The 22,247-nt window shown below is 45.4% G+C and overlaps 1 protein-coding gene across 2 annotated transcripts in view; it reads right to left on the bottom strand.

Annotated features, from left to right (window-relative positions):
- Nucleotides 1-1,337: 1,337 nt before the first annotated feature.
- The window catches only part of rrm1 (ribonucleotide reductase M1 polypeptide), a 38,578-nt gene continuing 17,668 nt past the window's right edge, over nucleotides 1,338-22,247 (bottom strand). For both annotated transcript variants that reach the window (XM_069892262.1, XM_069892261.1), the window contains exons 9-19: nucleotides 21,722-21,805; nucleotides 16,406-16,567; nucleotides 15,456-15,535; nucleotides 14,421-14,622; nucleotides 13,776-13,925; nucleotides 12,371-12,592; nucleotides 9,957-10,033; nucleotides 6,953-7,088; nucleotides 6,621-6,716; nucleotides 3,584-3,772; nucleotides 1,338-1,930 (exon numbers count right to left, since the gene is read on the bottom strand). In XM_069892262.1, coding sequence (XP_069748363.1) covers nucleotides 1,757-1,930; nucleotides 3,584-3,772; nucleotides 6,621-6,716; nucleotides 6,953-7,088; nucleotides 9,957-10,033; nucleotides 12,371-12,592; nucleotides 13,776-13,925; nucleotides 14,421-14,622; nucleotides 15,456-15,535; nucleotides 16,406-16,567; nucleotides 21,722-21,805 — 1,572 coding nt within the window. In that variant the 3' untranslated portion in view covers nucleotides 1,338-1,756. The remainder of the gene's footprint in view (nucleotides 1,931-3,583; nucleotides 3,773-6,620; nucleotides 6,717-6,952; nucleotides 7,089-9,956; nucleotides 10,034-12,370; nucleotides 12,593-13,775; nucleotides 13,926-14,420; nucleotides 14,623-15,455; nucleotides 15,536-16,405; nucleotides 16,568-21,721; nucleotides 21,806-22,247) is intronic.

The following is a 22,247-nucleotide window of genomic DNA, read 5'->3' as shown; positions in this document are numbered from 1 at the left end:
GAACCGGCAGAAACACAAGTTTGCATTGGCAAATATTGGAAACCCCCTTGAATTGACATGATAGGCAACAGTGAAATGGAAAGGTGTTAAAACTGCAAACCAGAAGTACAGGTCACAAAAGAACCAGGTTTATTGTGGTGTTAGTCTGCATGGCCGAAGGGGCAAAGTTAAGACCCATGGTAAACTTCAAATGCAAAATTAAACTGAAAATTAAATTCCTGCAAGGTATTTCTGTACATTTTCATGAAGGGATGTGTTGAACAAGCAGTTTATGCAAAGAGTTTGCTGGTCTGGGATATGTTTCGTAGCCACTTAACTGAGAACACCAAAAGTATAACCTACATTATACTTACATGGCGGTTATCCTGGTGGTTTGACATCTATATTGCAACCTCTCGATGTCTGCTTGAATAAGTCAAAGACCACGTAACCATACTCAAGGGATGGGACAAAATTAGAGACTGATAAAATCATTTAAAAAGTGTGGCTTTGTAGGGTTTGCGCCACAGGTGTGGAAAACAACATGCACACAGGCTTGAAGTTGAGACTGGTTTATTGCACTGGCTGTCGTCTTTATATGGGCCCCAGGTGCTGCTGTTAGGACACCTGGGGTTGGCCAGCATCCCCACCTCAGCTCGCTGTCTTCTGGTCGTGTGGGAGGTCATCCCCCCACCCTGGTTTGCGTAGTCGCCGCATTTGTTGGCCATTTTGTGGCCTGGTCTGCATCTCCATGCACAGACCTCTACGGTATCATGCAATTGATGGCAGGGAAGATGATTTATTGTGGGACACTGACGACGAAGCTGAAACCACCTCATCAGACACTAACTGGGACCCATATGATGACTGTTTAAACAGTAAGAGTATGGACGTGCTTGCCACCATCTTTGCTTCAGACAGGAATAGCGAGTGATTTTGAAGGGTTCTAATTTTGTTGTTAATTATCTTTGCTACATGACATACTGTTTGACCTGCTGAGTTTCTCCAGCGTTGTTTATTTCACCTTCACCATTATCTACCTGTGTCACCATTTTCACCTCATCTCCAAGGTGTTTGTTTGACTCTTTCCAAGCCCCTGCCATTTACTGTACAAGTCCTACCCTGGTTTAACTTCCCAGAATCCTACATGTTCAAGTTCAATGCCAATTCTCCAGTTGATCTGGACCCAGTTGTACAAATCACCCCCCCCCCCCAACAACAGTGCTACTCTCAACAACAGCACTGTGCTTTCAGCTCTGTACACTCAGACTGGGAATTACAAGCCCTGGAGGTTTCAAATTCACAACCTAGCCGAGATGACCTCCATTCCACAGCTAATAAAAGCAATCAATTCAACCTTCAGAAGGAAAAGTGCTGTATAGCAATGTTTAATGATAGCTCAGTATGAAATAGTTCTTTTACAAAGAATTTACACTGTCAGGAGCAAGAGTTAAAGGGTGACAGCACCAAAGACAATCCACCAGTCTAATGCTACAGCAATCTGACTGGTCCCAACGATGCTTGTATTTACTGTGCTGCTTCCAGCAGAAATGCTGTATCCTCCCATCCCACCTCGATCAGAGGAGCTGTACAAAATACAGTACCCAGTACAAGTGGCTCAGTGAGGTCCCGGTGAATCAAGTATTAACAACTGAGATGATTTGTTTTTTGGTTTTTTTTTTTTTAAAGTCATGGGTCTCCCAGAATGGGCCCTACAGTTAGCTTGTGCCTCATACATTTGTATAACAGGCAAAGGGTGCTGGCAGAGGCTCTTCATCTAGGAGCCACACATCAGACAATCTGCCCTGTTTTCCAGAGAACACACCATGGCTGCAGTGTTCTTCTCCTTCTCCAATGTGGCATTTTCCCGGAACATTTCCTTGTTCAGTGTGAACTGGATGGGATTGGCAGCAGGCTTGGTCCTTAAGTAATACATCCCAGTCTTCAGTCCCTGCAAAGTTGAGCAGAACACACCCTGTATTCATCCATGATAAACAGGATACTTAACTGTGTGGAAGAAAAGGGATTTTGGGTCCAAATCCAGAGATCTCTCAATGTCGCAGCACAGGTTGATGGGACAGGCAAGGCTTGTGGGATGCAGGGGATTGAGTTCAGAAATTGTGAGGTAACGTTGCAGCTCCTTAATCTCTGGTGAGACCATACTTAGAATATTCTTTGAGTTCTATTCTGCTCACCTTATTACAGGAAAGATGTGGAAGCTGTGGAAAAGGTATAGAGATGTTGCTTGGATGGGAGAATGTACCTTGTGAGGTGGGACTTCTCCTTGAAGTGATGGAGGATGAGAGACAACTTGGATATCCACAAGATTATGAGAGGCATAGATAAGGTAGACAGTCAACAGCTGTTTCCCAGGGCGAGAGCAGCAAACACCAGAGAACAGGTACAAAGTGAAGGGAGGAGTTTAAGGCAGATATCAGGGTTTTTATATGCCTGAAATGCATTTCCAACTGTGGTGGTGGAGGCTGGAACAAAAGGGGCATTTAACAGACTTAGGCACATCGATGAAAGAAAAAGAGTATTTTTTGGTCTATATGGGTTGGCACATCGTGGACCCAAGGGCCTGTACTGTGCACTCAGTGCTCTACACTGAGAATGTACACCCATGAGCTTTGTGAGATATCTGCAAGCTACAAAGATTCCAGCATCTCAACAAAGCCTCCTTGTGCAACAACAGTACATAGGCCCTATCTGCCATCTCCAACATATCTGTGGAAGAGCACAGCTTGAACAACCCAAGTTCAATTCCAATCTCTGGGGCTGTGTGCAGAGTTTACACCTTCTCCTAGTGACCATGCAAGTCCCCCAAGGTAGTCCAGTTTCCTGATGTATCCCAAATTTAAGATGGAACACTAATGCACAGCCGAAAATTACCCCTGGGAGTAGATAAGTAGCTTGAGAATGTGACAGAGGAAAAGTAGTGGGGCAATAGAACCAACAGGAATGCTGAGTGCCAGCAGAGATCTGGAAAACAATCTGCAGGAGGGACTCAGTGGGTCAAGCAGCAGTGAGCAAAAAAGAGTGGTTGACATTTCAGGTCAGAACTCATCAAGGGGGTATCAGCAGTATGAGGACATGGTGGGAAGGATTGGAAAGCAGCCAACTGGGGAGTGGTGAACCAGGGAGGGATGATGGGCAGAGAATTATTGGCTGGTGCCATACCCCATCACTTCCAATCCCTGCCAGGTCTTCACCATCCACCCTGACCTCCCTCATCAGATGTCTGGCACCTGTCAATCAATTGCCCCTGTCAATTATCCTTCACCCTTATTGGTCCAATCCCTCCCACCCTTTCCTAGTTATACTTGTCATCTCCCTCACACTCCTCAAGTTCTAACCCAAAATGACCATTTTCAAAACTCCTCCCCTAGATGGTTTTACTCCATATTCCAGCATCTGCAGTCTTGTTACCAGCATAGATCTGATGGGCTGAATGACACCAACGGACAGTCTCTAATTCAGACTTTTCCCACTTCTACTGATGAGGTCAGTATGACATCCATAACATTCCAAACCCTCTGGGTGGTGGGGGAGAAAATCAGCTGAGAGAGTGGGACAGACATCAGACCCCAACCCCAATACTCACCTGCTTCCAGCCATAGAAGTGCATGCTGGTCAACTTTCCATAATTGGGCTCGGCGATGTGGATGTTGAGAGACTGGCTCTGGTCAATGTAGGCTCCACGATCTGCACCCATCTTAATTATAGTCTTCTGAGATATCTCCCAGACAGTCTTGTACAGAGATTTCAGGTCATCTGGGATCTCTTCAATGGCCTGCCAGAAAGCAAGTGTTCGAAGCTCCAATCATACGACCACTCCGAAAAGTATCAACTTAGAAGTGCCCACAGTTTGCATCTCTTGGAAGAACCAACACTTCAGCAAATGTCATTTCCTAACTGACTCAGAAGAACCTGGTTAAAGGAATTCTTCTCCCGTATCAAATGCTGTTACTCTGATCAGTGTTTGATCTCTGGAACTCACTGCCAGGAGGTGGTGGGATCAGATTCAGTCACCTTATTGGAGACATTTACACAGAAAAATAGGCAAGGCAGAGCCAAAAGGAGCAAATGGGGTAAGTGGAAGGAGGGGAAAAAGGTCAGCATGTAGATGGGTGTTCCTGTGCTGTGAATGAGAAATGCATTTATAGCCGTGGGCATGAGCAGAAATTATTTTCCAAAGGATCGCTTTCCAGAGGGCTAAAGATCTCTAAGCATCCAGTTCCAATTCTAGGTAACCCTCACCTGAGCCTGTCCCTCTCCTTCCAATCCACATCCTGTGTTGTTCCATTTTTGTTCCCTTTCCCCCTCCTGGTTCCATCCAGCTGCTCCCCACACATTTCATCTGCCTGATCCCACCCCCCAAACTGGTTCCAGCTGCCCTCCATCTATACCCTTATTGTTCACATTCCAGCCGGTAGCATTTGAATTCCTGCACATCACCCTCCTCCTTCCCCCATCTGCCCATTATCCTTCACACACCCCCCCACCCCGCATCACCTACTGACCCATTTAATCCTCCCCTCCCCCTCCTTTCTATACTGGGCATTATTCCTCCAGTCCTGATGCAGGCTCTCAACCTAAAACGAACAATCTCCCCTGATCCTGCCCCCTCCAGATTCTGCTTGACCTGCTGAGTTTTAAAAACTTGTTTTTGTCTTCTATTTGCCAGAGCTGTCAGAGGAAACTATTGGAGGAGGAGGAAGTGGCGACTGGAGCTCAGGCGGCGTTGAGAGGAGGAGAACTGAGTCGGAGGAACACTAAGGTAAGCCTATAAATTCCTGTGCTTACCGGGGCTCAGGCCTATCTGGTTTGGGCGGCAGGTGGGAGGAGGAGCGAGATGGGAGCGATGGGGTTAATTTGGTCAAGGCCCAATAAAGAGGGTATGGCAAAGGAGCAGCTCAGTGAGTGAGTGGCCTGGTGAAGGAGTGCGGTTTCGAGGCTTTGGCTCAAGAGGCTTCGGCGAACAGTGGCTGAGGACAAGCAGATCAGTAAGGTTTTAAATAAGGTTCCACATGAGGAAGGTTCAGGCACTAGGGATTAATGTTGAGATACTCAGATGGGTTCAATGGTGGTTAGAAGATAGGCACCAGAAGGCCAGTGATGAGCAGTGTGCCTCAAGGATCGGTGTTGGGTCCCTTGTTGTTCGTCATTTACATTAATAATTTGGACGATGGGGTGGTAAATTGGGTGAGTAAATATGCCGACGATTCAAAAATAGGGGGAGTTGTGGATAGTGAGGATGGTTTTCTTGGACTGTTTGGAACAGTGGGGTGAAAGGTGGCAGATGGATGCTTCATTTTGGCAAGAATAACCAAAATAGAGGACATATGCAGTGGAGGGCATTGAGGAATGCAGGGGAACAGAGGGATCATGGAATAACTGTTCATCGTTCCTTGAAAGTGGAATCTCTTGTAGATAAGGAGGTGAAGGCGGCTTTTATTATGTTGGCCTTTATAAATCAAAGCATAGAATATAGGAGCTGGGAGTTGATGTTGAGACTGTTCAAGGCATTGGTGAGGCCAAGTTTGGAATATCGTGTGCAGTTCTGGTCTCCAAATTATAGGAAGGATATCAATAAGGTAGAGAGGGTACAGAGAAGATTTACTCAAATGTTGCCTGGATTGCAGTATCGAGAATACGGAGAAAGATTGAGTAGACTGGGTCTTTATTCATTGAAGCTTAGAAGGTTGAGAGGAGATTTGATAGAGGTATTTAAAATTATACAGGGAATAGATAGAGTAGATATGAATAGGCTCTTCCCCTTGAGTGGGAGAGATTGGAACGAGGGGTGATACGTTAAGAGTTATGGGTCTAAACTTTAGAAGTAACATGAGAGGAAGCTTCTTCACTCAGAGGGGGGAGGGGGCGCTAAGTGGAATGATCTTCCGGAAGAGGTAGTTGCAGCAGGGTCAATTCTGTCATTTAAGAGGATGGATGAATACATGGATGTGAGGGGGGATGGAGGGTTATGGGGCAGGGAGCAGGTTGGTGGAACTAGTGGAGTTTCACTTAATCAGTGCAGACTAGAAGGGCCGATATGGCCTGTTTCCGTACTGTAATTGTTATATGGTTATACAAAAGTACAATTCTGACATTCAAAATATATTTGGACAGATTTATAGTTAGGTGGATTTAGAAGGATGTGGACCAACTATAGGCAAATGGGACTAGCCCAGAATTTGAACTTGGTCAGCATGGACAAGTTGGGATGAAGGGCCTGTTTCGTGCGGCGATTCTTTATAACCCTTGTCAGGGTATGGTTGTGGGGGTAGAGATCAGGAGTCAGCGTTTAAAATATTTGAGACACACAGAAGGCATGAACTGCTGGAATATTTATCTTCAAAGGACAATGGAAGCGAAGCTTTTGAACATTTGTTTGGCAGAAGTTGGGTCTGAAGAGCAGGGGAAGTGATGGGATGCATGGGCAGAAAAAGCGAAGGTTACAATCACATCAGCCACAATCTTGTTAATACAGCAGCAGCTTGAGGGGCCGACTTCTGCTTCTAATTTCTAATAACTGCTCCAAACAAACCTTATATTGTACAGCACATGACAGCAAACACAACTTGTAAGGTATACAATCGTAAGAGTGAAGGCTGCAAACACGAAGGCACAGTATCTACCTGGATCGATCCATTCTGAGCAATGATCTGGTTCTTCATGTCCTCGGTCCACAGCCCACGCTCTGTCAGGTCCTTCAGTAGGTGAGGGTTCACTATCTGCAGGATTACGCACATCACAAGGGGGTTACAGTAGCACAGAGATGATGTTATTGCTTGAACAGCCATTGTTCTGGACCATTGGTCCTTCGCATCTCTTCGGACCAACAGAAGCAGCTGGCATAACCTCGTCAGCCCCAGGAAATCAAGAAACAGGTTACAAGTTCCCAGAGAGCCAAAGATTTCTGCATGATTGAATGGATATTAATTCCATCCACTGAACAAAAGAAACTGACCTGGAACTCTCCAGAGAGCACTCGTCGTGTATAGATGTTGCTGGTGTATGGTTCAATAGATTCATTATTCCCCAGAATCTGAGCTGTCGACGCAGTTGGCATTGGGGAAACTAGGAGGCTGTTTCTGATACCATATCTAGGATTGGAATATAGAAAAGAGACGAGGCCTCAGAACATGAATTCACAAGTCCAAGTCTAAAGTGAATATTAACATAATTAGGATGTGGGGAGTTCATTGATTGAAAGACTTATTCACCAATTCAACACCTGTCCAACATGGAGTCAAAGAATTTTCAATAATAAAGTCTGAAGGACCAAGTAATTCAGTTTCCAAAATCAACCGTAACTGCTACTGTGGCTGATGCCTCACCCCCTCCATCATCAATTTGCAACACTATCTAACATAGGTCCAGTACTTTGATTCCTGGAGTGGTGGATTTGTCATACATGACATTAAGCAGACAGAGCCAAGAGTTCCGAAGAACAATGACCATTGAAATGTACAATTTATTTTTCTGCGGGCCTTGACAGATAGACACGAGACAGGTGGTCCCTGGAGCATAGAAGGTTGCAGCCTAACATGGGTAAGTGAGATAAGAGGTGGCAAGTTGGGACCTGTACACCTCTATGACAAACATTGGTCATCACCTCAGAATAAGGGGCTGGCTATTCTGGGCTGAGATGGGAAGATATTTCTTTACCCAGGGCAGAGGATCCTTGGAATTGTCTATCCAAGAGGGCTGTAGAAGTTTAGTTTGTAGACAAAGATTAATTTTTAGACAAGGGGTCCTACAGTGTCTGAAGGCAGAGATAAAAGATCAGCCACGTCCAATTCCATCAAACAGCAAGAGGTGCCAAAAACCCACAACTGCTCCTATTGTTTTGTTTTTAACAGATGAAAAGTTGCAAAATTACCATAGACACCATCTGATCTGATGTGCATCCCCAGTCTCATTTTGTCAGATGTTTCTTTTGTACCATACTTTCCAAATCCAGACCAGGTTCAACATATTTCATTAGCGATCTCAGTTGAAAAGTAATTGGGAAATGGAAGTGGATTTGTGGACAGCCACATTATCCAAGCTGCTCAGAACATTCATAAAGGAGTTGACATCAGCACAGATCAGCCATAATCTTGAACACTAGAACTGGCTTTATCAGTCTGATGGTCTGTCTGCTCCTCGTGTACTGATCAGAAAATGAGGGGGCCACTGGGGGGAAAGTAAATGGTAAACACCAAGGCAGTTGAGACAGAGGTGATAGATTATTTCATTTGATTTAGTTGCTTTTATTTTTATAAATTTCAACACCAATGGTTAAAAAGAACATTTTTATGAGAAAATATTAGTTTGGTAAAGAAATTGTTTTCTTTTAGTAACAGCTGCAAGACGCGAGAACCAAGGGCGTGCTATTCTTGAAACTCGTGCTGGACCTTTTTGCTGTAGTCGGCAGGTTACAGATCATGTGAATTGTCACGAACAGGCCGTAGAATGGGAAGGTGAACCATACAAAAAGGCTTGTGCCCACCTGCATTGGGGCTTTTCTGCAGAAAGACCCTGCTGTAGATTACAACAGGTCTTCTCATGTAACAGAGCACCCGCTTCACAAAGCTGATAAAGTTATGTCGTACTCACATCAGTCGTCATACATTTATATTGGATCGAGGTTAACAAAGCTACAAGTGGAAATGTGTTGCAGCAGGGAATGATATTATAACCATATACAGCACAGAACAGGCCAGTTTGGCCCTACTAGTCCATGCCGGAACAAATCCCCACCCTCCTAGTCCCACTAACCAGCACCCGGTCCATACCCCTCTAATCCTCTCCCCTCCATGTAATTATCCAGTCTTTCCTTAAAACGTAAATAACGTTCTTGCTTCAACCACCTCTGCCGGAAGCTTATTCCACATCCCAACCACCCTTTGCGTGAAGAAATTTCCCTTCATGTTCCCCTTATAATTTTCTCCCTGCAACCTCAAACCATGGCCTCTGGTTTGAATATCCCCCACTCTTAATTGAAAAAGCCTATCCACGTTGACTCTCTGTCCCTTTTAAAATCTTGAACATCTCCATCATATCCACCCCCCCACCCCAGTCTTCTACGCTCCAGAGGAAAAAAACCCCCAGGCTGCTCAACCTTTCTCTGTAATCAAATCACCTTGCAATTGTAAGACTTGACTGCAATAGCGTCACGCACTAAATTCCTTTTTTGTTAATACAGCTCCCCAGTCCCACTATCGGAAACCCTGGCAAATTTCTAGAGGTGCAGTGGAAAAGGTGCTGACTGGCTGCATCATGGTCTGGTATAGGGGACACCAATACCACCACACCCCCCCACACTGGAGCATAAAACCCTCCAAAAGGTAGCGAACACAGCCCAGGACATCAAAGGCAAAACCCTCTCCACTATATACAAAGAATCCTGCCGTCGGAGAGCAGCAGCAATTATCAAGGATCCACACCACCCAGCACACACTCTGTTCTCGCTGATTCCATCAGGAAAGAGGTATCGGTGCCACAAGACTCACCACCAGGTTCAGGAACAGCTGCTCCTCCTCCACCATCAGACTCCTCAACAACAAACTCAATCAGGGACTCAGTTAAGGACGTGTCCCCTTTATTGATTTTCCTCTTTATTGCACAGTTGTTCACATCGTTTGTTTTTAAAAATGTGTAGTTTTAATTTTACACTACCAATAAGGGGTAATTCTACCTGGCCTGCAGGAAAAAAAATCTCAGGGTGTTGTGATGTCATACAAGTACTCAGAATAAATCGGAGTTCAATCACAAGAAATCATTGCCTTCTCACTGCAACTTCGTCATCTTTGCCCTATCAGCACAGGGACACATTTGCTCATCAGTTACTAGTTTGGTTTAATCACATCGTTTCATTGGACACCTCCCTTCCTCTCCTCATTGAAGAGATTTTTTTTTAAAATCAAACCTCAGCTGACATGGCATGGAGCTCACTTTTTCCATTTTATAATGACATTGCAGCTTACTTTGCAATTTTCTCCTTTAGCGCCTTCCAGTCCCAAAGATCCGTGGGTGTGACGTTCCACATGTCGTACTGGAGGATCTGAAAGCAAAGCAGTTGGCATGTGACACACAAGGCCTGCTGGCATAGATCTCAAATTGCTGTAGCCAAATGTTAACCTAGCAGTCAGTGCAGTGCTGTTATAGGGTTCCAATCCTGCATATCTGGAAGGAGTTTGTATGTTCTCCTCATGTTCATCCCACCATTTAAAAAAATGGTCAAGGGTTGAAGGTCAATCGGGCATATTTGAGCAGGACGGGCTTGAAATCATGTTGTCTAAATGTAATTTCAAACGGAAGCTGCTCAAATCACAATGTTCAGCAACCAGAGAATTTCATGGGAAAGCGAAGCAGCACACGTATTTCCAACCCACTCACCTGTCAGCAACATGGAAGCCGCTGTGTGGAGTGGAACCACAGTCTGTAGATGCTGTGATTGTACTAAAACACAAATGCTGGAGGAACTCGGGTCTCACAGCATCCATGTATATATATTTTGAGGTTTGGATTAGCGCAGGGAGTGAAGGGCAAGCATTCCAAGGGGGGGAAGATTGGAATGAATGAGGGGAGTGACGACGTCAAGATGGTTGATAAAGGTAGAGCCGGCAGAAGACCAGAATGACGTCCAGGAGGAGGAAGATTTAAGCAGAAGGGGTCTGTAGTGTGGGTGGAGAGCCCTGGGTGCAGAGGTAGGCATGGACAGAGCATACAGAAGACTTCAGCATCATGGCATGCGTGGAACTCAAGGTGTGGGCAAAGGTGAGGCCTCTGAGGACAGAATATTCTGTCTCAGAGAGAAGGTCGGGGGAGATAGTAGAAAGGATCCAACGAAGGAAGGAGAAGGCTGGCTCAAGCCTTAAACATTGGTTATACATCCTTACCTGCTGTGGACATGGCAAGACCTGCTGAGTTCCTCCACCATTTCTACGATTTTAGATACACCCGTGCCCAACTGCCACTGACAGTCAACGCTTGACAGGTAGACCACATGCCACTGTTCAGACATCACCAAAGCAGGCTGCAGAAATGGTTGTGCATACAGAATACCTTCTTGCATTTTGTCTCAGGTCCACGCTTGAGTCAGCATTGCCCACCTTATCTGTATGGCAGGTGGTGGAGGAGCTCCAAGTGGAGCTCATAGTGGGAGGTTCAGGATTTCAACCAAGTAATGAAGGAACTGGAATCCATTCAAGTCAGGATGGTGTACAACTCTGGGAACTTGTAGCATCTGCTGCCCCCTCCCCAGTACTAATGGCAATGCACACTGCAAACTAGTGAGGTGCAAATCAAACATTTGAAGGAAACAATTCAATTATGACTCACGCGCATAAGCAGGATCATTCCAAAGTTAAAACCACTTCCAGAAATAAAAAATATAATCAAAAGTAAATCACAAAGCTGCCATGCTATTAATTCCCTGGTAATAGACCAGCCTGCTGCCAATGCATTGTTCATGGAGCTTAAATTCTTCCCTCAGTGGAAACAACAAGACCTTCTATCGTTTAAGGCTTCTTTGGTAACCAAGGACAAACAATTATTCCACAAGTTCCAACTAAAAATTAAATCTACAATGTCAGAAATCCTCAACTTTACAACTTGGTTATTCAAGGTTTTCCTGCTTTGTTGCTGGGAAAATGTCACTTTCTCAATGCTACCTTCAGATACAGAAGCCTGAGCAAACCATGAGATGCTCGAGGGACTCAACATCCACAGGCAGAAATGGCCCGTGCTTCCAGTTGGGAAGTTTTATTGAGACCAAGTTAAAAAGGGTGTGATTATGAAGTGGGAAAGTAGCCGAGGGCCAAGAGGCGAAGAAAGTGGGAGACACCGGTAGAGACCACTGCCGGGGGGGGGGGGGGGCGGCGGTAGTTAAAGAGAACAGCAAGAACAGGAGTTGTAAAGAAACTGTCAAACCAGATGGAAGTGGGGTTGTCCAAAAATTAGAAACATCTATTTTATGCCATGTTCAAATCTGTGTCTGCCCTCACCCTGAATGGATGAGGTGAAGACAAAGATGTCTGTGTCAGAATAGGTGGGGGAGAGAGAGTTAAAATTATTAGCTACAGGAAGTTCAAACTTTAAAGTCAGTGCTTAGGTGATATCCAGCACTGTTAGGTTCAAGAAGAATTAGTTTCCAACAGCCATCAACCCTAACCGATCTACTTCTACAGGACAAAATATTGGCTCCAATTTTCTTTACACTGGGATCAACCATAAATATTTATTTTTTCCCCTCTTCCCTTTTTCCTCATTTTGTGTCTGAAGCTGCAGCACATGTACAAATCACTCATTCAATCCAAAGAGTTATGAATGGAGGCCAGAGGTAACCAGGATTCAAGAAGCAGTGTGATGAGGAACAGTTCCCAGTGAAAACACTCACCCCCTTACTGACAGGGCAACCCTGGTAGCTCTCGTAAGGACCCAGCTCCTTGGCTAAGTCACAGCTGGCGTCCAGTGCCGCATAGTAAATGGTCTCAAAGATCTGAATGTTGAGCTTCTGAGCCTCTTCATTTTCAAAAGGGTATCGCATCAGGATGAAGGTGTCTGCCAGTCCCTGGACTCCAATACCAATCGGCCTGTGTTTTTTATTGGAATTTTCTGCCTAAGAAAGAATTGAAGGCATTTATAAGGCAGCCCAGTCACACATCACCGGAATCTATTGTAGTATTTCATTAATTAATACATTAGAATCGTGGACGACAAGGATCATGAGAAAGTAGCATCTAGAGTTGGAATCATTTATTTGAAACATACTAAATCTTAACTGAGGTTGAAGATGTAGAAGCAGCAAAGATGTTTCCCCGTCTACATCAAAGAGTATTCATATGGATCATTATAGCGCAGGTCCTTCAGCCCACAATGTTGTGCTGCCCCATCTAAACCAACTCCATAACAATCTAACATTTCCCCAACGTTTTTTTCTTCCATTCATGTGCCTATCTAGTCTTTCGAATGTCCTTATTGTACCAGCCTCCACCACCACCCCCTCTAGCAATACCCTCTAGGCACCTACCACTAACAAACGTCAGTTTTCCCCAAACTTTCTTCCACTCATCTTAAACAGACATCCTTTGATATTTGCCAACGTCACCCCAGGAAAAAGGTACTGGCCGTCTTCCCTCGCCAAACCCTTCATAATCTTGTTGGCCTTCATTCAGTCACCTATCCTTCGTCGCTCCAGAGAAAAAAGCCCAGATTTGTCAGCCTTGTATCCCAGATCTTCCAAGTAGTCTAGAACTTGTGCTTAACTCTCCCCCTTCCCTCTCTATTCAGAGCCATCCCTCCTCCCCTGTTGGTTTTGCCCTCCCTTATCCACCTCTTACCTCCTGCCTTTGGGACAGTCTCAAAAGTAAAGGTTCCATTATTGTCTACATTTAGAATGCAACATACATAAAATTCTACAACTTTTTTCTACTGTAAGGCAGATAGAGGAGTTGGGCCATTCAGGACAGATAGAGAGGTCTTCACCTGGACTGGAAAACCATGGAAATTCTTTAAGCCAGGAAGATAGACTCATTCACTGATTTATTCCAAGAGTGATTGAAAGAATCAAGCATCACGTGGAGAGGGCAAAAATGAGTCCAAGCTCGACCAGATTCAAATGGCTGAATGGTCCACACCTGTTCCTACTTGTGTACAGGTTACAGATCTCAGCAAATTTTCACCTAAGGTGCATGTGCACACAGGCTCACCAAGCAAGAAACATCTTTACAAAGATATTCTAACCCAAACCACTGGGATCAAAGAGGACTCAGAAGCTCCAGCATAGCCATGTGGTGACCTACCTCTGGAACTGGATAGTAGTTCACTTCAATAACTTTGTTCAGGTTTCTCACAGCCACCCGGGTGACAGCAGCCAGCTTATTGAAGTCAAAGGTACGGTCAGCAGTAACATACATGTTCAGTGCCAAGGAGGCCAAGTTGCAAACTGCCACCTGCCAGCAATAAACAAACCCGGAGACTGTGTCAGTTTTGAGAATCAGCAGAAACCATCAAAAGTCCAAAGGCAAACAGAGGAGCACAGGCAGAGTGGTGGTTAGCTCTACGTTATTACGGCGCCAGTGACCTGGGTTCAAACCTGGCACGGTCTGCAAGGAGTTTGTGCTCTCTCCATGCCTGCATGAATTTTCCCCAGGTGCTTCGGTTTCCTCCCACCCTTCAAACCAGACAAGATTGTGGGTTAATTGGTGCAATTGGTGCAGCAGAATTCATGGGCCAGAGGGGCCTGTTTCCGTGCCGTATTTCTAATTAAGAAAAAAATGTAAAAACTCCTTTGGGCCACTAACCAGAAGCAACAACACCAGCCCATGACGAGTTAAAGAAAATGTATTGAGCTAGCCCTGTCGAGACGAGAATGGGCAGCAGAGGGCTCAGAGGATGTCCAGAAGAGGGCAGCAACAAGGAGCGGTGAAAATGTGCAACAGCCTTGCCTCATCCACACTCGTGAATTCCACAACTTCACAACACAAGTTGCTGGATTTGATGGTGCCCAGATTCTGTTGGTTACTCTTCCTGTTGCAGGCATCTTTGTACATCATGTAAGGTGTTCCGGTCTCAGTCTGTGATTCAATGATGGCGTACCACAGCTGCTGTGCCTTCACAACCTTGCGCGCACGGCCTTCCCTCTCATACCTGTGGGGAGGAAACAGCAGGACAAGGATTTGAAAGGGACAGTCGACAACCAGCACCTGCCTGCTCCTAGTTTCAAACTTCCACACAGCTTTGACAGCAAAGTTATACCAGCAACACAGCTTTTACTCCCCAGCAATTTGCCATGGCAACAGTGACAGAACCCAAGCATTTTCTCGACAGTGCAGCACATCTGGGCCTGCCCAGAGGATGCAAGGCCCTTCCATCACTAATTGGGCCACCTTCTGCATCTGGTGCTTCTTTGTGGCCTTCTCTACATTGGAGAGATCACTTCGCTGAGCACCTTTGCTCTGTCTGCATCAGTGACAGAGATGTCCAATTCCACACCCCACTCTAATACTCCCGTGTGTCCGTGGCCTCGTGTATTATCCCACTGAGACCACCCATAAATTGGAGGAACAACCCTTGATTTTCTGTCTGGGCCCTCTCCAACCGAATGGCATTAACGTTGACTTCTCCGGTTTCTGCTAGTCTACGCTGCATTCTCCCTCCCTCCATCTTCTTTCCCTTAACTCTCCTCCCCCTTCCCTCTCCATTCAGAGCCATCCCTGCTCCCTTGTTGGTTTTGCCCTCCACCCATTACCTCCAGCCTTTGGGACAGTGCTCCTCCCTACCATTTTGTCCAGGCACCTGCCAACATTTTGTTCACACCTTGAAGGGCTCAAGCACAAAACTTTGGTGAAGTACCTCCATCTTTGCTCCAGCACGTGTTTACTTCAACCATGGAGTCTGCAGACTTTCATGTTTTACTTCCATTTATCCCAAAGAATGCCAGTCAGTGAATGGCTTCCTTACCTCTTGACCATCAGCCTTACCTTTCATACAGAGCTTCAAACTCCTCTCCCCAAACTTCATCCAGGCCAGGGCAATCACGAGGACACATCAAGGACCACTCCTAAAAAAACGATTAATCATTTATGCAAAGACTTCACCTCATCACACCTGAAAATTTCACCTCCTCAAGCAAAGCTCTCAACCCACTGGTTTCAAAATAATCTACCAGCGGAGCTTGGTATGTTGTGCAGCAACTGCAGTTCTGGGAACAATCTCACCACTTTGAAGGCTGTGGATTTTAGGCATCGCCCAGACTGACGTGCACACCGGAGAGCTTTGCTCTCTATGCAGCCTGTCATTAGGTTCTCCCTCGTTGTTCCAGGTGCAAAACAAAATCCACAGATACCACAAATAGGGAGGTTTTCCCAATGAAACAACAAAAGCCCCCAAACGACCAAAATATATTCAGCAGAAAAGCATTTCATCAACTGCAAAGTACATTAAACTGACCCAAACAACAAGAGGTTCTTGAACAAGGACTTCTCTTTGGAGTGAAGGATTAGCAATGACTTGGATTTTTAGAGGGTTAGATAAGGCAGACAGTCTGTGCCTTTTACCCAGGGCAGGAGAAGCAAACATCTGGACAAAGTGAAGGAAGGAAAGTTTCAGGGAAACATCAAGTCAAGTTTGTTTTAATATAAACACAGTTTAAGTGCCTGGAATGCCTTGCCTGGGATGGTGATGGAGGCTGAAACGTCAGGAATATTTACGACTCTTAGACGGGCAAATGGATGGGGTTATTGGCTCGGAAGGTTTCGTTTTCTTTGATCGGAATATACAACATCGAGGGCTGAGGACCTGTGCTGTAGTGTCCTATGTTCAAGTGCCTCTCCAGCCTACTCATGTCATGCTTCCTACCCATGATCACTGGTGTAACTCTATTCAGGAGTGCTAGCATTCAATTCAATTCATTCTCTCCTAAACTGCTCACCTGATTGTTCTCTACACGGCGCATGAAGAGGTCTGGGATCCAGAGTGCATAGAAGAGATCTCGAGCTCGCTGCTCCTCTTTGCCAGTATTCTTCTTCAGCTCCAAAAAGTCAAATGTGTCCACGTGCCAGGGCTCCAGGTAAATAGCAAAGGCACCAGGACGCTGTGGAGATAAGAGTTCAACTCTCTTACATTGCTCGAGAACCAGAGCAGCACCTTCTGATCAAACATATGGACGAAGCAGCAGCTAGAATGGCTAAAACAATACTAGAGAAACTCAGCAGGTCAAACAGAATACTTTATATAGCAAAGATAAAAATACATAACTAATGTTTTGGGTTCGAGTCCTTCAAGGCATGAGCAAAATATAGACAGGCGCCTGAATCGTTGGACCCCGCAGCCTCCCCAGGCGGGTGGTGCATTCAGAGTGGGCAGCGGAGTGAGGGGAGCAAAGTAGTGGGGCTTTGGCTCAATGGGCTTAGGCAGCAATGAGGAGAGTTCATTGTAGACAGGAAGTACGTGAGCGAGGCCGGGGTTCTGTGCACAGTGTCATATGTGGGAGGTCCTGGAGTCTCCCAGCCTCCCAGAAGGTCCTATCTGCACTCACACTGTGTTGAACTGCAGCTCTTAAAGGACCACATTAGGGAACTGGAGTTGCAGCTCAATGACCTTTGTCTGATAGGATGGCGATAGAAAGGAGTTATAGGTAGGTGGTCACACCAGGACCAAGAGAGACAGACAAGTGGATCTCAGTCAGGAGGGAGAAGGGGGAAAAAGTCAGGTAAAAGTCCCTGCAGCTGTGCCCCTTGACAATAAGTACTCCTGTTTCTTAATGGTGGGGGAAAAACAGCCTACCTGGCAGAAGCAATAGTGGCTGTGTCCTGTGGCTCAGAAGGGTAGGGAAAGGAACAGTAAGGCAGTAGTGATATAAAGACTATATAGTTAAGGGATCAGACAGGTGATTCTGTGGACGCAGGAAATAATCTTGGATGATAGTTTTCCTCCCAGGTGCAAGAGTCCGGGATCACATCCAAGATATCCTCCAGCAGTATGGAGAACAGCCAGAAGTCATGCTACATATTGGTACCAATGACATAGGTAGGAAAAGGGAAGAGGTCCTTAAATAAAAAAATACAACTACAGGGAGTTAGGAAGGAAGTTGAGAAGGACCACAAAAGGTAGTAATCTCAGGATTACTGCCTGAGCCAAGAGACAGTAAGTATGGGAATAGAATGAGGTGGAGGATAAATGCATGGCTGAGGGATTGGAGCAGGGGCCAGGGATTCAGATTTCTGGTCCATTGGGACTTCTTTTAGGGCAAGTGTGACCTGTACAAAGGACAGGATGCACTTGAATCCCAGGGTCACCAATATCCTGGTGGGGAGGTTTACTAAGGCTACTGGGAAGAGTTTAAACTAGAATTGTTGGGGGTTGGGAACCGAACAGTTGGCTCACAAATAGAGAAAGCTTGGAGACAGTGTGTAAGAGAGGGACAGGCAGATGATAGGGAAGGATTGCGCTCAGACGGATGGTTTGAAATGTGTCTATTTTAACTCAAGGAGGATTGTGAACAAAATGAATGAGCTTTGAGTGTGGATCAGTACTTGGAGCTATGATGTGGTGTCCATTACAGAGACTTGGATGGCTCAGGGACAGCATTGGTAATTTCAAGTGCTGGGTTTTAGATGTTTCAGAAAGGACAGGGAGGCAAAAGAGGTGGGGGCGTGGAACTGTTGATCAGAGATAGTGTTACGGCTGCAGAAAAGGTGGACGTTGTGGAGGAATTGTCTATGGAGTCTCTGTGGGTGGAAGTTCGCTACAGGAAGGTGGAGGGGGGGGGAAATCAGTAACTGTACTGGGTGTTTTTTATAGGCCACCCAATACAAACAGGGATATCAAGGAGCAGATTGGGAAACAGATCCTGGAAAAGTGTAATAACAGAGCTGTCACAATGGGAGATTTTAATTTCCCAAATATCAGTTGGCATCTCCCTAGAGCAAGGTGTTTAGATGAGGTGGATTTTGTTAGGTGAGTTCAGGAAGGTTTCTTGACACAATATGTAGATAAGCCTACAAGAGGAGAGACCATACTTGATTTGGTTTTGGGAAATGAACCTGGTCAGGTGTCAGATCTCTCAGTGGGAGAGGATTTTGGAGACAGTGAATCATAATTCTATCTCCTTTAAGATAGCATTGGAGGGAGAGAGGAACAGGCAAGTTCGAAAAGCATTTAATTGGAATAAGGGGAATTATGAGGCTATCAGGCAGGAAATTGGAAGCTTAAATTGGGAACAGATGTTCTCAGGGAAAGGTAAGGAAGAAACGTGGCAAATATTCAGGGGATATTTGTGTGGAGTTCTGCATACGTACGTTCCAATGAGACAGGGAGTTATGGTAGGATACAGAAACCATGGTGTACAAAGGGTGTGTATAATAAATCTAGTCAAGAAGAAAAAAGCTTACAAAAGGTTCTGAGAGCTAGGTAATGTTAGAGATCTAGAAGATTATAAGGCTAACAGGAAGGAGTTTAAAAAGGAAATTAGAAGAGCCAGAAGGGGCCAGTGAGAAGGCCTTGGCAGGCAGGATTAAGGAAAACCCAAGGCATTCTACAAGGATGTGAAGAGCAAGAGAATAAGACATGAAAGAATAGGACCCATCAAGTGTGACTGGACAGTGCGTATGAAAGCAGAGGAAATGGCAGAGGTATTTAATGAATATTTTTGTATTCACTAAGAAAAGGATCTTGGTGATGTAGTGCTGCAGCATGTAGATATTAAGAGAGGATGTGCTGGAGCTTTTGGAAAGCATCAAATTGGATACGTTGGGGGGACTGGATGAGATATAGCACAGGCCACTGTGGGAGGAGAGGGCTGGTGATGATCAATGGGGACGGGAGAGGTTCTGGAGGATTGGAGATGTTGTTCAAGAAAGGGAGTGGAGACAGCCCAGGAAATTATAGACCAGTGAATCTTACTTCAGTGGTTGGCAAGTTGATGGAGAAGATCCTGAGAGGCAGGATCTATGAACATTTGGAGAGGTATATAATAGGATTAGGAATTGTCAGCATGGCTTTGTCAAGGGCAGGTCGTGCCTTATGAGCCTGATTGAATTTTGAGGATGTGTCTAAACACATTGAAGGAAGATTAATAGATGTAGTGTAAATGGATTTTAGCAAGGCATTTGATAAGGTACCCCTTGCAAGGCTTATTGAGACAGTCAGGGGGCATGGGGTCCAAGGGGACATTGCTTTGTGGATCCCGAACTGGCTTGCCCACAGAAGGCAAAGAGTGGTTGGGGACAGGTCATATTCTGCATGGATGTCAGTGACTTCAGGGATCGGTTCTGGGACCCTCACTATTTGTGATTTTTAGGAATTACCTGGATGAGGAAGTGGAGGGATGGGTTAGTAAGTTTGCAGCTGACACAAAGGTTGGGGGTATTGTGGATAGTGTGGAGGACCGTCAGAAGTCACAGCAGGACACTGATAGGATGCAAAACTGGGCTGAGAAGTGGCAGATGGAGTACAACCCAGATAAGTGTGAAGAGGTTCATTATGGTAGGTCAAATAAGATGGCAGAATATAGTATTACTGGTAAGACTATTGACAGTGTGGAGGAGCAAAGGGACTGGTTGATTCTGTCGTTAAGAAGGCCTTCATTAATTGTGGAATTGAATTTAGTAGCCGAGAGGAAACGTTGCAGTTCTACATGACCCTGGTGAGACTCCATTTGGAGCACTGTGCCTAGTTCTGGTCATCTCACTACTGGAAGGATGTGGAAGCCATAGAAAGGGTGAAGAGGAGATTTACAAGGATATTGCCTGGATTAGGGAGCATGCCTCATGAAAACAGAGTGAACTTGGCCTTTTCTCATTGGAGCGACAGATGAGAGGTGACCTGATAGAGCTTTTTCCCGGGCTGAATTGGTTACCACAAGAGGACACGGGTTTAAGGTGCTGGGGAGATGTCAGGTGTGAGTATGCATATAATTTTTTAAAAAACCGCAGAGGGGTGGGCGTGCGGAATGGCTGCCGGCAATGGTGATGGAGGCAGATACAATAGGATCCTTTTGGATAAGTTCAAGAAGCTCAGAAGGCTATGGATTAAGCTAGTAATTTCTTCAGTGGGGACATGTTCGGCATAACTTGGTGGGCCCAAAGTCCTGCATTGTGCTGCAGGGTTTCTATGTTCTAGGACACTATTTAACCTGCTGAATTTCTCCAGCATTGTGTTTTTACATCAGTATCTGCAGACTTTCATGTTTTACTCCAGCCAGAATTGCTCATCCATTTTTGAAACTGGCCATCACAGATCCCACTATGGACTTTAAGTGCATGCATGCATTTTTAAAATAATCACTTTTCCAACCAGAACTCAGAGGTTGAAGCTAAGCACAATCTTCAAATGTACTACAAGTGACGCAAGACACACTGGGATCCAAAACTTGTTCGAAGCTACATGCTTTTAAATCTAAATACACCAAGGTAACAGGCCCTTTTGTCTCACGACCTTGGCCGCACAATTGACCCACAACCCTCGGTACATTTTAAACAGTGGGAGGAAACCGGAATCCCCAGGGAAAAATCCACACAGACACAGGGAGAACATACAAACTTCTTACAGACCCCTGCCCCGATCACTGGTACTGTAACAGCATTGAGTTAACTGCTAAGTTAACCATGCCATCCCAACTGTGAGGAACATTTTTAAAATTTGTCACCAACATCAAGTCTCTTGAAAACAAAATCTGCAAATGTTGGAACCCTGGGAAAACAATGAGTAGGTGGAGAAATTGGATTCATGAGTAAAAGAGGTGAATGTTGCATGTCAGGACCTTTCATCAGGATGAAGACTTTCTCAGTAAAGGGCCCTGCCCATAAACATTGACTGACCATTTCTACCTATGGATTCTGCCTGATCCAGGGTTCTCCAGCTTCTCATTGTTTGTAATTAGTCTCCTCAACCTGGAGGACGATTCAGTCAGACCATGGTTGGTCAAAAACTCCATCTACCTTTACCCCAAATCCTTACTTTAACTTTCCAGCACCACTTGGCTGGCAGCGGGAAAGATCAGAAGATTCAGATTTCTGCTACCTTCACATGGAATGCCTCCATAGAGCAAACAATCCAGGTCTAAATTTCAACAACACCACACCCCTCCTGCTTTAAACACTTATCCTTGATCCATTAGCAACATATATAACACTCTGCTTCCACCTGCACATGACACCTGATCTGAGCTTTCTCAAAAACTGAACCATAGCATCATTCTGCCAGATTCTCAGCAGGAGGCAGCTGAGAAATATATCAATATGCTCACCTTGTTCCCTCCCTGGTCCACGTAACGCGCTGTGTTATTATACACCCGCAGCATCGGGACAAGGCCATTGCTGCTTCCATTAGTCTGAAATGACGAGGACATATGAAAGTCAGTATCCAGCGATGTGGTGAAGGTCCCTGATAATAGAATGAAGTATTTGATGAACAAAAAAAACAATTGCTTTGGCCAATTCTTGGAAGGAAGAGGGTTTATGAAAGAATCCCAGTTTGAGGCCAGGCAGCTGTCAACTGTAGTGTTTGGTATGACACCAGGAACCCTGTCAAATTTCCAGATTTGTGGTGGAAAGAGCGCAGACTGGCTGCATCACAGATTAGTATGGGGACATTTGTATACCCCTACAAATGTAGAAGACACAGCCCAGGACATCCCAGGCAAAACCCTTCCCTCTATACAGAAATTGCTGCCGTCAGAGAGCAGCAGAAATCAAGGATCCACACCACCCAGCACACACACTGTTCTCACTGCTGCCATCAGACTCGCACCACCAGGTTCAGGAACAGCCGCT

This window comes from Narcine bancroftii, chromosome 7 (genome assembly GCF_036971445.1).
Source record: "Narcine bancroftii isolate sNarBan1 chromosome 7, sNarBan1.hap1, whole genome shotgun sequence".
Lineage (NCBI taxonomy): Eukaryota > Metazoa > Chordata > Chondrichthyes > Torpediniformes > Narcinidae > Narcine > Narcine bancroftii.
The sequence above is the reverse complement of the archived record's forward strand: the minus strand, read 5'-3'. Positions and strand labels throughout refer to the sequence as shown.